Source organism: Zerene cesonia, chromosome 20 (genome assembly GCF_012273895.1).
Source record: "Zerene cesonia ecotype Mississippi chromosome 20, Zerene_cesonia_1.1, whole genome shotgun sequence".
NCBI lineage: Eukaryota > Metazoa > Arthropoda > Insecta > Lepidoptera > Pieridae > Zerene > Zerene cesonia.
In genome coordinates, this window is record NC_052121.1 from 2573892 (window position 1) to 2589890 (window position 15999).

At 34.4% G+C, this 15999-nt stretch overlaps 1 protein-coding gene across 1 annotated transcript in view; it reads left to right on the top strand.

Annotated features, from left to right (window-relative positions):
• Nucleotides 1–15993, top strand: part of LOC119835138 (mitogen-activated protein kinase 1) — a 46775-nt gene extending 30782 nt beyond the window's left edge. Inside the window, exons 6-8 of the mRNA XM_038359797.1 lie at nucleotides 1315–1482; nucleotides 8289–8477; nucleotides 14421–15993. Coding sequence (XP_038215725.1) covers nucleotides 1315–1482; nucleotides 8289–8477; nucleotides 14421–14537 — 474 coding nt within the window. The 3' untranslated portion in view covers nucleotides 14538–15993. The remainder of the gene's footprint in view (nucleotides 1–1314; nucleotides 1483–8288; nucleotides 8478–14420) is intronic.
• Nucleotides 15994–15999: the final 6 nt, after the last annotated feature.

Below are 15999 nucleotides of genomic sequence, written 5' to 3' on the forward strand. Positions count from 1 at the left end.
CAAGACGAATTGAGGAATTAATTATTCCTTTATGTAATTTAAAGTTACAAGTATTCTGGCGTAATACAGCTGTACAGTGCACTATTAATTTCCTAATCTTGTGATCTCACAAGCCCCTCTTTGCGGTTACTCCCACACCTATTTGTTTAACTATCCTCAACTCTACAAAATAGATTCTGTTGCATTCAGATTTAGCATATCTAATAAAGAACTGGCAGTTGTTTCAAGTTGTAAAATTCACATCAATACAAAAAAGAAATGCTTGCTTCGCTCTCAATTTTATCTCACCATAAAAACCAACAGGTTTATTAACAAGATCTATTCATTGCTACGAAACCGGTCGTTGTTTTTGTCATTAAATTAAATTTAAAAAGTTAATAGAAGTGGAGCTAGCAATAGAAATTCTTCGCTTATTTAAAACTCTCGGTCTATTTATCTCCAAGACCATTTAACCTTAACTTCATCTAATCTTAACCGAACGCTTTAGGGCTTCACCTTGCTGAAGTTTCTAGAAATTATCGGCTCATTTATAATTCTAGTAGTAACAAGAAATTAGATTCTGATATAGGATAACAGATAGTCAGAATATACGTCACCTAGACCGCAATTTGATAATAAAATATTGGTTTCCTCTTAGAGACCCGTATTGCTTTGTAATACATATTCAAAAAAGCGGCATGTGTTTAAATACATTCGAGGTCGTAAATTTCTTTATCCGTAACCCAATCGCTACGAAAGTTTATGGATTTGTAATCCATATCCCAATTCTAAAAGCGCTCAATCTATTTCCAAATTATTGGAAATGCTTATCGCTGATAAAGTATTATTTTATGCTAGTAATGCCGCACGCTTAGCTGGCTATTTATATCAGGTTTTAATTAAATTATATTAGTTGCGTACTACAATAATACATCTCGTTTCTTTTGAATAACGATCTTTTACGTACGACAATTAAGATATTTCTAAGTTAAATATTCACATATTATGCTTGTAAAAGCTGTTATTAAAAAAGTGGAATTTGTCATTGCAACGATCTATTATATTCCAATTCTACTATATTCCAATTTTGAAAAAACAAACGTCGTGAAACGTGACGTCAATGGTACACCTAGTCGTGGGTAGACACATAAAAGTTGATTAATTTAACTAGAGTGACAGTAAAGTGTACCTACAAAAAAAGTGTTTTGTTATGGTGTTTCTTTCACTACTTAATAATATTTATAATTACTTGAGAAAACGGATTTTTCATCACAGAAGATCATTCAAATTATATTTCATCCCATCGAAACTGAATAAATAATATTTCTCACACAGGGTTACACGAAGTCAATAGACATATGGTCGGTGGGGTGCATCCTCGCGGAGATGCTGTCCAACCGGCCGATCTTCCCCGGGAAGCACTATCTGGATCAGTTGAACCATATCCTTGGCGTGCTCGGCTCGCCCAGCCAGGAGGATCTGGATTGCATCATTAATGAGAAGGTAATTATTGTTACTTCTTTGAAACTTGAAATAAGATATTGCGATAAAATCCCTACTAATCCCTACTTCCCTACTAATCCCTACTAATATTATAAATGCAAAAGTAACTCTGTCTGTCTGTCTGTCTGTTACGCTTTCACGCCTAAACCACTGAACCGATTTTGATAAAATTTGGTATGAAGATAGAACTGAACTTGGGAAAGGACATAGGATACTTTTTATCGCGAAAAAAGGGTAGAAAGGGTTGAGAGAGGGGATGAAAGTTTGTATGAAAGTTTGTTATTGTCAAACCGATTTTGATGAAACTTGGTATGAAGATGGAGCTAAATGTGGGATAGAACAAACTATACTTTTTAATGCGAAGAAAATACTCCTTACCATGTCGCGCGATATAAGCGAAATCTACGCGGGCGAAGCCGCGGGCGAAAAGCTAGTAAACAATAAAATAAAAGTAGCGGTGGCTCAGCGGTGAAGACCTCGGACTTAAAATCGATGATTGGTGGGATTCGAGACCAGGCGAGCGTGCAAGAAATAAATTGATTTTTCAATTTATCTGCACATGTGGACAACATCACCACTGCTTACAACGGTGAACATCGTGAGCAAACCGGCATGTCCAAGAATCAAAAGTTCGACTACATGTGACATCTGCCAATCCGCATTTTGACAGCGTGGTGGATTATGGCCTGAACCATCATAGGTGTGTCCCAGTATTCGGAACATATATGGGCTAATGATTATGATGAAGACCTTAATCTAGTAGACTTATGCTTTCGTGTTTAATGTTTTTTTTCTATAATTACCTTAAAAGGTACTGTTTAAAAATTTCCTATATTTAAAATTTTATGAAAAATGTGTTATGCTTAACTTGTATCAAGTGTTAACAGTTTCTCAAGAAATTTTAAACAGTTTAACGGTTAAACTTGTTAAATTTTCAAACGCAAATAATAAGTTTGGAAACTTAGAGTTTTCTTCAAAACGTTAAATGTAAACGGAAGTCAATTAAAGTTGTCCTTCTCGCTCGACTTGTTCAAGAGGAAATTATGGTCGGACCTTTTGACTTTATGAAACACCTGTATAAACGTGAAATAGGGGAAAAAAATTGAAAGAATTAAATACCGATCATTCATATTTTTGCAGTAAAGGTAACGCAAATATTTTGATAGAATTGACTGTCACGTTATTCACGTCAGGAAAAACGGTAAAATATATATTATATACTAGCTGCGCCCCGCGGTTTCAGCCGCGTAAGTCTGTATCCCGTAGAAATATCGGGATAAAAAGTTGCAGTCCAGTTGTCCAGCTATCTACATACCAAATTTCATTGCAATGGGTTCAGTATTTTTTGCGTGAGGAGTAACAAACATACACACACCCTTACAAACTTTCGCATTTATTATATTAAATAGGATAAGTACGTCACGGGTTCTTGGCCGACTTTGTAATATTGTGGCATAAGGTGGAATCGAGTATTCAATTCCTGGTAAAATTAAAATTAAAATTAAAATTCGATGTGATCGAGCTCAGATGACGGGAAGTTTATTTTACCATAAAGAAAATCGATGTGTTGTAAATTTTATCTGCCCCATAACCCACAAGGAGACTAGTGACGTATTTTAAGAAGATATTTACTGGAAAAAATCGATATCTATAGCAAAAATACACTCTCACTCTCAAAAATCATTCCAATCTCAAAATCAGCTTACAGAGGGGTTGTTACATTACAACTCCATTGTAAGCTGATTCTAATGAGGTTCACAAGTAGGTATATAATACATCCCGTGTATCTAATACTTATACCCACAAAAACTTACTAGTAATGTATACCTTCCTACACTAATAAAAAACCTTCTTGTAAATAATAAATATAATGACGTGTATATCACCGGAATTAGAGAGATATTCAGTGAGAACTCTAGGAGTAAGAACCTAAACTTAAGTGATTGGGTCTTGAGGCAAAGGCTTACCTCGTGTCTATATTTTGGGATCCTGTGAATGATGTTAATGCTATAGAACAGTAGTAAAATAGTAATAGGCTACAAGTTTATTTTTGGGAGTCGAGCACGCTTCGGCACGAAGGGTGCCAACTCACACAAGGGAAGTACCACACTCCCACAGAAGACCGGACCCGGAGGCCCGTCCTTTTTCTTTGTACTCGTCAATCCTTTTCCTATTCCTTACCCCTTAAAAATGTGCAGCTCATTCGCAAAGCCATTAACTCTGCTAATGTTCATGGGCGGTGGTGATCGCTTACCATCAGGCGAACCACCAGCTCAGCTGGCCGCTATACCATAAAAAAAACTAGTTCGTGTTACATGGATACAGTTAACTAAAATGTCCCGCAATCTAAATATAGAAACAGCAAATTGAAAATATCATCATGTGTCTCATATTTATATTTATATAAGGTGAATACTCGAGAGGGAACAAAAAGTCTCAAAGACGTATCTCACGACGATGGTTACGTTCTAAGATGTATATATTATGTCTCATACGTGAACTAAATACACATTTCTCTGGAGGTTTTATATAGAAAATAATAATTCAATGTATTGAATCAGCATTTCTTTCCCATTCTTCTTTATTTGAATAAATTTGTTATTGAATAATAATTGTTATTTCTTAAAAAATTGTTTATATTATATGTGTTATATTGTGTGACAGATAGGCAGCTGATATGTCCTAGTAAGGATAATTGAATTTTAAAGCTTTTTATTTGATTTCAATCCAATAAACAACTCGGGTTTGATATAACAACTCGTAAATTAATTCGAAAGTTAAACATGTAAAGGTTCCTTAGAGGGACGGACCTTAAATATTTAGTATTCAATATATATCGCTCCGTTCCCAAAGTTTGTTATTCAGGCGATGTTCCCCTTGTGTTTTGTTAATAAACGGCTTTATAGAAACTTCACAATAAATTATGCTAAGGTGAATCAGAGGCCATACAGTTACATAAACGTGGTGTTTTGGAGTACCAAGAGTGAGGTCAACTAAAGCAGCCATGCGAAAAACACAAGTAACCACTAACATTGCTGTTGGAGCTTGGTTATTTTGTACTTACTACTAAGACAAGGAATATTATTTTTTAGTTTTTTATTAAATATACACAATTAAACTCATTGACAGTTTTTTTATATGTATGCATAAAATATTTTGTACCGTTTGCTTCAGTAAGAAAGCTGGTCATGGCCATATGGCCATATGGTCCAATCCTATTAATTTGCATATCTCATTAAAAAACAACAAAGTTTATATTTTGTTAACGTACAATTAGCCGTGATAAGTATTTTAATTCCAATTTCGTCTTACGTAAAAACAAAATAATTTAATGTCTCACTGAAACAGTATAAGAGCACTGATACCTATAAGATTTGGCGGTATAAAAAAAAGCGTACTCAATATAGGTGTGAGAAAATTGCTTTTGTAAGCCCAAAGCCCTTTACCCATGATCATTATGGAAAAAGCAATGGTTACGGTGTCCTCTTCTTTCTAAATTACTTTAGGGTTGGGCAATGACCATTTCCATTTATTGCTGCAAGGCAATAAAGAAAATTAGCACGTGATAGACCAAAAAATATTATTTGGAAGCGAGTATTCAAAATTAAAAACTTCATTTCACTAAGGATAACTTCAACGGTATCGTCGAAAAGCTTAAAAATAACAACGATTGTTGGCGCAAAGTTTATGGAATGGAAAATGATATTCGGACAATAACTCCTAGTTGAATAGTAACTTTGTTTATTTTATGACTTCTATAGCAAACATTGGATACTTAAGAATTTTGAGTTTGTTTCAATCTAGTGTATCTATATCTTTATTGTTCGTTCCGTTCGCAGAAATTGATCATGGGAAAAATTAAGCAGTCCACGGTTTTCCCCGGATAGTTCTCCTAGCCACGAGATTTCCAGGATAATCACTATCCAATCTACATTCACTATCTCTTTACAAAATTTCATCCAATTCGCGTGGAGAAGAGCGATTTTATCATTTATAATATTAGTAGTGATTAGTATCGTTATTTGCTCTCTAGAGTATTATTTTTGTGATGAGTTTAATTCTTTTGTACAATTTGTAAAGCTTAAATAGTTATTCTCATCAATAATCCCTACAAAATAGCTTTTCAGCTCCCAGTTACGTAATCTATCAAAGTCCTAGATCTAAAAGCCTTCGCTGATTGGTAGATATCGCGCTACTTATACTAATTACTTTTAATACCTTATTTCTAAACAAAACCCATCATAATACAAAAGACCTCTTTACTTATTTTAAAATATTTGTTGGAAAAATTGGTTCGCGAGTTACGACAATATCCTATTTTATGTAACGTCACGTCTTTAGAAGCGATAACGAATCACAATTAACGTTCGCCAGCCCTATGTACACAAAATTTTATACTGAAACATCTAATTGGGCTGCTGCTTGTTCTCGTACGGAATGTTATTGGAATTTTCGACAATACAATAGGAATTGTATGTTTTTACTTCGGTTACGGGCTTGGTCATTTCTTGTACATGTATTTTTCACGTGGTACTCGAAGTATAGAGATATGGATTTGACGTGGTCGGTGGTGTTATTATTTGTACTGTGCTTTTGATTTCTATATTAATGTTTCCTTTGCAACGTCAAATATATTATTTAAAAAAAATATGTTTTTTTTTCGTATAGACATTAAACTTACATTAAACGACGCATAGGAAAACTGATGAATACAAAAAATTTAGCTCGCAGTTTCCCGGTCTTATAAAGATCTTGCAGATGTTACACCGGGCTTTCCATAAGTTTTATCTTTTTACGGCCAACTTTTTTCTTCCTCATGTCATATTCTGCGCTACGTTCTTTATGCCTACATTAAAAACGATTGTAACATTAGCTATTGTTCCGCGAAACTTGTATCCGTAGAGTTACGTATATAAAATTAAAATACATGGCATATAGATAGCATGTATAGAAATGTGGATGTTCAAAGTCGACCCATAATAAGTGGTAACGAATCTGCAATAACTGACGCTTTGTTTCGTTGCTCGACCGCTGGACGTGGTCACAATCAAGCCACATTGTGAACCAGTGAACGAAATTGGTCTCGCATATTCGCTTCGACCATTATTTGCTTTGCTTCTGTTTGTGTGAAAAGTTTTAACGAGTTTTAGTGCGATCGTTTCAGTAAATCTGGAATAAAAGCCATCCAACTAAATAATTTGGGTAATTATTTTAGCACGGCTGGATTGTTTAATGCGATTTGGGTTTGAACATACTGTGCTATGAAATGTTGTGATTTACTTGATTAAGTGAGCCGTAATGAATTGGTTGAGATATAATTTTTATTTCTATACGGACATCTCATTGAGTTAAACGGAGCGACTTCGGCAGACCCGTAGAAGTCAAATGAATGACTCTCAAATAGATACACCGGTACACCATAAATGAGTTGTTTTGTAATAAAGCTAATCGCTTATGCTAATGTGTAATCTTGCGTACTGTTTTCAACCGTCTTCAAAATAAGAAGGTTGTCATCAATTTGACTGTTATTTTGTTTTTATTAGCGCATAACTATTTATTGGGTGAACCAATTTTTATTTCAGCTAGTCTGCCAATTGGTTCCATTTAAATTTGGTCTAGCTGTCAGCACTTTGAAGATCAGTTTTTTTTTGTAGTGCTAAATGGAAATAGTACAATGTCTAGTAACAGCGTAGGTCTTGGTGGTAGGTAAACTTCGCTTTAGTTAAAAAAAAAAACAGATGTTAAGTACCACCAGTAAAGTAAAAACTCCCAGAATCTATATACGCACCTTATGAAGGCTTAGAATTTTATACTAATTCATAAACAACTTCTATGAGAATATATAAATGTATTACGCTATGATACAGTTTTGTTGATAAAATTTTTCACACAAAAAACGTTTCGGCGTACCTTTGAATAAGTATTGTTTTTGTATTGAATAATTTTAAGCTCAAATCTAGTTCGTGTTACGATACAACCCAAGGGCAGGATGAAAGTTTATATTTCTTGTAACTGTTTCTAAATCGGTAAGTCTGGTCGAAGTTTCTCGACCAATTCTTCGGTAACTCTTGCTTTCATTATTTAAATTAAATCCTTTTTCTGTCTGATATGTTTATATATTTAGAATAAAAAAGAATTACAAGAATCTCTTTGAATAACAAAGTAGTTAGAAATGGAAATGTTTTTTTAGTCTAAGTTGGAGTTTGTTTAGGACCGTAAGGTTAGTATAGATATTTGAAGTTGAGAAAAATGATGAGAATGTAAAGTAAAAGTTTTGTTGGTGTTTTCATTTATAATAACAAGGGTATTTCCAAGAGAGATATTTAGTAAATTGTATTTTTATATTTTATAAGTAGACATTATTTTGGTATCCGCTATTAACTCTTTCTTTAATCTATTTAAGAAATTACAACTTAACCTCTACATTTTAAAATAAATTATTGCCTTATTTCAATTGAAATGTTTTATTTCTTTTTCCTTAAAATAACTGACAATATTGATGTGTTATGGTGCTTATTCTGATTGAACAAAAACTAGACTACATAGTAAAAATCAAAACATAAAACCCTATCCTCCACAAAGTTTTTTATATTAAGAGCTGAACCAACGCTCTCAAGTTAAAGGTAAATCCGCACGACCGTAACATATAATCCAACATTATCTTATTTCGTACAATAATAATGTACATTTTGAGGTGGTCCAACGTCATAACTTTCTAGAAACTTTGCGAAACTTTACCTTGTCCAAACAATGTTGAGCTTGACCAAAGACTTTAAAAGTTTCTTACGAAATTGTATCGCCCACAGGCGCGAGGCTACCTGGAGTCGTTGCCGTACAAACCTCGCGTACCCTGGGTGCAGCTGTTCCCGAACGCGGAGCCGCGGGCGTTGGACCTTCTGGACAAGATGCTGACCTTCAACCCCCACAAGCGTATTACCGTCGAGGACGCCCTCGCACACCCGTACCTCGAGCAGTACTATGATCCGCATGATGAGGTAATTTTGGTGTTATATCTAAGGTGTTCAAAGTTAGAAACACTTTAAGAAAGTCGGGTAATTGCCCGACTCTTGCAGACGAGCGAGCGAGCTGTGATCCGTTTTATGCGTAAGAGTGAAATAGGACGGGCTTAGCCGCTTTCTGTTTATCCTTTTTACACGTCGTCGTCGTTACAAAACGATGGAATGGGAAAATTTGAATTAAATGAATCGCTGTTTATATTGTATAGGCTATAGGATGAAGAGCTTTGGGTGATAATCTATGCAATTAGAACAATTGAAGCTCGAATTATAGATTTACATATTAAAATATGCACTCTAATAATATATATTATTTTCCAAGCTTTATACCGTCTTGGTTAGTTTTTGACTACAAGTGATTATTTATCATATTGTTTTCTGCTTAATACTCGTTGAACGTCTTGGTGATTTGGCAAAAGCACGTTAACCATTTTTGCAAACCAGTCACATGTATGTACAGTGACGTGTACTTAGCTGTTAATTGTTATTGTTCCATCCAGAATAAATCGTGTGCGAAATTATTGTTTAATTACAGCTCGAAGTAATGAAAGCGCGCAAAAAATTCATTCACAAAGCTTGAAAATTGTGCTGGTCCGTTCATTCGGGTCGCAAATAGAGTTAGTTTCCAGTTCATTTTTCAGATAACGTTTTTTGTCGTTTTAGAGCAAGGGGCGTAATGAAGCGCGTACTGGCGATTCAGTTGTAATGGAAAAATACGATAGGGACAATGTTAAAACTAATCGTGTATATATATAAAGGTATCTAACATCTCTGTGTACGATGATAGATATTTTTTTTGAGGATACGGTTAAATATCTTACCAAATTATGTCATTTTATGTTCCAAACAGGACACAAAGAATAGAATTAATAGCGGGTATTAAAAAATGTTTCTCCCATTAATTCTCTGAAAGAAATGCTAATTTAGAATACACAATGATTATACGGTTTCGGAGACCTTTGATATGATCCAGTACAATTATCCATGTATCTCGGCAATTTAACGCCGAGCTACTGGCAAATTGTTTCTATTTGTAAATTTAGGCTATAATATACGCCCTTGTGTGAATTGTTTTCAGAAAATTGAAATGTAAACAGCTTTTTATAGAACATTTTAGTTGGTACGTGAGCAAATATACATTCTAAAAGTTTAGAATGCTATGCCCTTATTGACATCACTAATAAATGAAGAGCAATTTTAAAAGAAACCTTGATATAATTTATACTTTAATTTTACTTTGTTTGTACAAAAGTATGGTTTGTCCCTCTTTTAAGTCGCGACGAAACGAGTTTATAAAATGACATTTATGTCTTGAGATAGTTAGGAACCTAGAGAGTGACAGGCTGTTTTGTAACGCGGCAAAACATCTCATTCTTGTGTGAAGTTCCATTGATTACGCTGGCAAAGCAGATTGAAAAGTTAGGTTATTTATACGATTGTTTTATATTTATAAATTGAATACTTTTCATAGCACTTATCATCTATCGTTTGCTGATCTTTTTTACATATTTATTATTAAATTTTTGACGAAAGTTTTATTAAAATATTTTCAATCGAGTAACACTATACTAAATTAAAGTTACCTACCTACAATCTAGCGCTCTGTACCAAGTCGTTGGAGGTACTTCTAAGCCATACTCTGACGTCACTTTAATGTATATAGGTACACAAGTGAGAACGCTCCGGTCGACATGTTTGCAATCTTTTATCCGCACCGAATACTTGATACCCCGCTACTTACTTAGCTCGAAGATAAATAGAGATTACCCCATTCGAGTACAATGAATCATTGGCTAAGAAACGCTTTTCGGGTTTGCATTCTCGATCGTTGAAATTGACAGAATGAAACGAGGTTCTTGTTCGCCTTTATTTTGTGAAACTGTCAGATCGTAATTTTTCTTCCCTTTCGTAGTGTCGATCAGGTTGCAGTCAATTATGCGTTTAAATTATTAGTTTTATGAATTATATTTCCAATTATCGTAGCGATATCCTTTCAACAAATATATTTCTAGTCTAGTTTCATTGTAAAATGTAATTCAAACAAAAATACAATTTTTTTAGAACTTGTTATGAGTAGATAAGATTGTTGTGGCAAATCCCGAAAATATTTTTGTATAAAATGGTTTAAAACAAATCATTAACAATTAAAGACTTCAATCAAGATTAAAATAACATTATTCCAATATAAACGTAAATATAATACAATTATTTTAGGCCAAAACGTAAACAAGACCCAACCTTCAACTCCAGACATGTTACGATGTTACGATCTCATTTTCGCCCCGAGCCACTACAAGATGAAACGAACGCAATGGCAAAGCTGTAGCTTTCGGAGATCCCATTTTACCAGCATCATCTACGTGGATAAAACCGGAGCTTCGGTAAAAGAAAATCGATAACGGTGGTTCTCGTATTTCAGTACTTTATGTTTTGTATGCACTTGACATGTTGTATGGTTAGGCCAATGAAAGTAACGAATATTTGACAAGCGTCGAGCGTTTCAAAGAGCACTGGATACGTGCATTTGTTTGAAAGTTAACTTTATTGTTGGGCGTATTTATTGTGGGTATTGTTTTGTTCCACTTATATAAAAGTCTCTACGAGTGTAGTGATATTCTAATACATAGTTTGATCTAGTCTGGAATATATAAAACAGGCGCGTTTTTATCCTAATATCATACGAGCGGCGCTTTGCGCTGCAATTAGCGTCCCTTTTTTTTCATTTTTATTACTGGCAACTAGTCTGATTGTAGAATTTTTTCGTAAAAAAGGGTGTAACACTGCTCGATAATCTTGAAGATTTGCCATCTGCACAAGTATGTGTATTATTAGATGCCACACACAACGTTGTTTATTAGTAAACGTAATTCAGGAAGTGCAGAAATATATCGTAATGTGTTCGTCGTTTTTGTCAAATTTATGCTTTAGTAATTTATCACATTTTAGTCACGTTGTTTATGTTAAGTCAACATTTATCTTATTTAGGCACGAACACTACATGACACATTCTGAAGACACTATGAGCAGAAGGGTTATAATCGATTCTTCAGTTTAGATTTTTTGTGATGTGGTTGTGTTTGGAATATTTACGATGTTTTTAATTAAATAAAAAAATATGATATAGTACAGGGGTGAATGTAGTCTATGTTGCTCAGTATCACTTACACGTTTTAAGGTAATCGTACCAAAGGAATTATCGAGAAATTTAATTCAATATAAGGTGTTTTTGTAATTTGGGCGACGTCATCACCTTAAATTTCAATGAAAAATGTCGCTCACAAGGCCCACTAACTATTTCGCTCGTGTTTTTTCAGAGTAATTTTATAACTCGTAAATTATTTCGTTGAAATTAATTTCAAAATTATAACGGCCACGTACCCACTAAAAATTGAGCGTTCCGAGCAAGAAATTTAATAACAAGTCACTCTGGAATTAATGTTGGTAATGTTTTAATGGGCAGTGACGACGGTTTTTCAAGTTGGCCGCTTGATGAGCTGTGACCCGCTGGCGCGTGACGTGCCGTGTCGCTGAGGTCACGACACACGCCCCCCGTGTGACGTTTATACCGCATGGGTTATATATTTGCACTCGTGTGACTTTTCTTTTTCTTTAAACGTGTTTCTTAGTTTATACGTGACTACGTATTTAGAGTTTTTTTTTATTTTATCGTTAAAGCGTTGATATCTTTTTTTGGCTATTATCGCTGCTATTGCTATGAAGTATAACGGACTGTATTAAGTTACTTAAGATCTTTTATTAGTCATGTAGTACAGACTACATGTTCCTACAACAAATGCATAATTTAATTATAAAAAAAAATGTTGTTCACCCGATATTTATGAGTTCTGAATCAATTTATTGGACAATCTTTAGCGTGATGTAATATGGAAAATTTTCCTTTATCCTGTCAAGAAAAGCAAATGAGATAAGCTGGGGGTCTTCCCACACGACACACAACTCGAAGCACACAATAGCGGTTAAAATCCCATTCGCTATATAGCCCTGTAACTATGCCTAGAGCAAATCGAGTAATGCTAAACTGCGGGAAACTTTGTGTAATGTATTTTTTTTTTATTCATAATTTTTTTCCTCGTTATATATTTAAACGTTGTCTCGCAGATATCGTTTAAGGCGATAAAACCGCCTTTTATACCATTTTGATTTTTCCGACATAATTTGTAATATGGTATAATTGTGGTACAATAAAGTGTTTAAATAAATAAACAAGATTACAATTCGTTCATAGAAATCACGTCACGGATCAAGTGTTTCACGGTAATTCGACGGTGATGTCATTACAATATCTGATAATGTCACAAACAATGCGACGAATGATAAACCCATTACTCGCATTATGCTCACGTTAATTCATTAGTGGGACAACATCGTGGTGTATTCACAGCGGTGTAATTCAATTAATTGGGCGTTTCAGCTCGGCTTATTTTATTTTCGTTGTGGTGCGTCTTACGGTATTGGCTGGCATGGCACTTTGTATCGCCCCAAAATACTTTCCGACGAATTATTCACACCTCGCAATTCGCCCGTGGTACCTACATATATAGCCTACTAGCTGCGCCCCACGGTTTCACCTGCGTAAGTCCGTATCCCGTAGGAATATCGGGATAAAAAGTTGCCTATATGTTATTCCAGTTGTCCAGCTGTCTACGTACCAAATTCATTGCAATCGGTTCGGTAGTTTTTGCGTGATTGAGTAACAAATACACACACATCGTTACAAACTTTTGCATTTATAATTATTAGTAGTAGTAGTAGGATTAGTAGGTTATATGTCACTCAATAAAAATGCAGCATTCTACTGTTCGAAGAAATAGTAGTTTTGAGTAGAGCTGAATGAACTACTGTATATAAAAGGTCCTTAATTGCTTCATATACCGCCACTATTTGACCGTTTGCTGATTCCTTCGTGTATTTTAATCTTCATTTATATAGAAAGATATTATGAAGAAACCAATCTGATGTTGAATTAAAAGTTCGCGCTCTCGCATAAAACTTTTCTCATTATTCATCTTCTAACAACTATGACGTACATGAAAATTCGGGAATGTTTATGGATAGCAAAAAAAACGGAATTTGGAGCTCACAAAAACCAAATACCTTTTTTAAGCACAATAGCTTTGTTATTATTTCTGTTGAACTCGGTTTCTAGATAAATTACCATTTTTACTTTGGATTCTCGGAAACGCCCTGGTTTTTAAAAACTGTACCATCAAAAAATTTTTATTACAATATTCAAAACAATAAAATACACATGAAATCATAAAAAAGAAAAATTCTTAAAATTAACTTAGTACGAATTTCCCGAAAAGAGAAGTATACTGTACAATATATTAAAATAATTGACGTTAGATTTCATATAAAATGCTTGAAAATAAGGTAAACTAACAAAGAGAAAATTAATTGAAAACAAAGAATTCCGCAGAGAGCTGACCTCGAAGCAAAGCAATCTAGCGAATGTAGCCGACATGTGACTCTATTTGTTTAATTATTAATTTATTTAACAACTACCCTCACTTGGTGCCATAAATTATATACATATATAAAGTTTGCATACATATTCTGTAATTGGGTTTAAGTTATGGTTAATACATTCTCGTTAACTGTTAATTGTGAATCAATATGTTAATATTAGTTAGTTAAAAGTTGATGCGAGCGTTAAAAAGTTGGTTAAAGAGATCGTTATTAATTAACTGTGTATACAGTATACCCTCAAATGTACACGACAATAAGCAGCATAAAATAACTATTTTAAAAGAAATTTTTGTCAATGAATACATGAGCGAAAAGCATGTGCACATTATTAAACCTTTAATATAATGAAGTGTTTTATTTATTAGATATCATATATACTAGAGTGATTAGTAATATACATGTTATGGATGGTAATTATCGTTTCGTTTCCAGCCCGTAGCCGAAGAGCCGTTCAGGTTCACGATGGAGCTTGACGATCTACCAAAGGAAACACTGAAGAGCCTCATCTTTGAAGAGACCCTGCTATTCTACCAGACGCAGAACTCGTAAGCTGCTCGCCCGAAGCGGGCACATGCAAGCTACCACCGCGATTTTATTGGCAAACGTCGCAAATATAACTTGTGATCATTGACGTGAAATAGCCGGACTCACTTTCGCGTATTAAATTATCATTGTAAACAAACATTCATTGCAATTAACACCTTATTTCGAGGCAGTAATGTTTCGAAGTCTATTGTATCAAAACTCTGCCTAATACACGCGTAGGCAGAGTTTTGCTTTAGACAATTATTGAGCGCGATTGTCAGTCCAGTTGTTTATTATGTCAATGCTTGCAATGCAACCACGCGTACGGGCTTAGTGTTGTGCATGTGTCGATATCGTCGTCTTGTCAGGCGATAATCGTGTTCGATTATTCAAGATTTCGTGTGTCCACTCGCGTGGCGCTGCATCGCTGTAGCTTGCATGCATACATGTTCGTCGACGTTTGCGTTATGCATGCCTATTATTCCGATTTCTAATTTTCTAGATGGTTTTCGGGGGTGAGATTAATGCAATAAGATTCTGATGATGTATGATATACGGATGCTGTATGACAAGGTTATTTTGGCGCCAGCCGCAATCGGAAGGAGCGGCGCCATGTTGTATAATGTCACTTTATTGACAGCCAGTGTTACCGTTTTGACAGTAATATATACTTTCTCTTTGTTGCGCGAAGGACTTATATATTCTATGGTAGTTTGATTTTATTAAAAAGTACGTTCCTCCTAACGTGACACTGGCAGATTGTTCACTGAAATCAATGAAACTATTTTACTGACATCTGAACGTCATATTTTTTTGTTTTCGTTAGTTAAATTATATTTATTTGAAACCCCACTTGCGACAATTTGGATTAGATACGTTGAAAAAAAGTATTTCTGTGAGATTTTTCATCGGTGGTAAAACATGTATCTTATCACGTAGATTATAATCTTGTTTTTATATAATTTGTAGTGATGATTGTACGCATTTGCCGAAATAACTTCGGTATCCCGTTCATATTCTAGAGAACCGCCGATGTCGGCTCACACGTATTAAAATATATAGTATTGCGATTCCGAATGGGGCTGCTAATAAATTATGATTTTTTAATTATTTTAACATCATTCATCATAAAATATCCAATTTGATTTGTATAGTAACGATTATTTAACATAAAATCATTATTTTAAGTTTCAAATAATATTATTTAAGCTTAAGTGACATCAGGCCATCGTCGAATTTCAGATCACCAATCTTTATTAGGCTCTTAACGAAATAGAAAATTGACTGAAATAGCATTCAGTTTTAACGTAGGTATTATTAAAGTGTAGATGAAATATAGATAGGGATTTTTCTGAAATTTATCAAAGTTAATACCTAGTCTTACGTTAGCGATACGAGTGACGAAGCGTTATGCAGTATTACATCGGGACGGAATGTAAATGTATCGAGGTTATATACGATCCATGCGATGGAGAATTTATAGGAA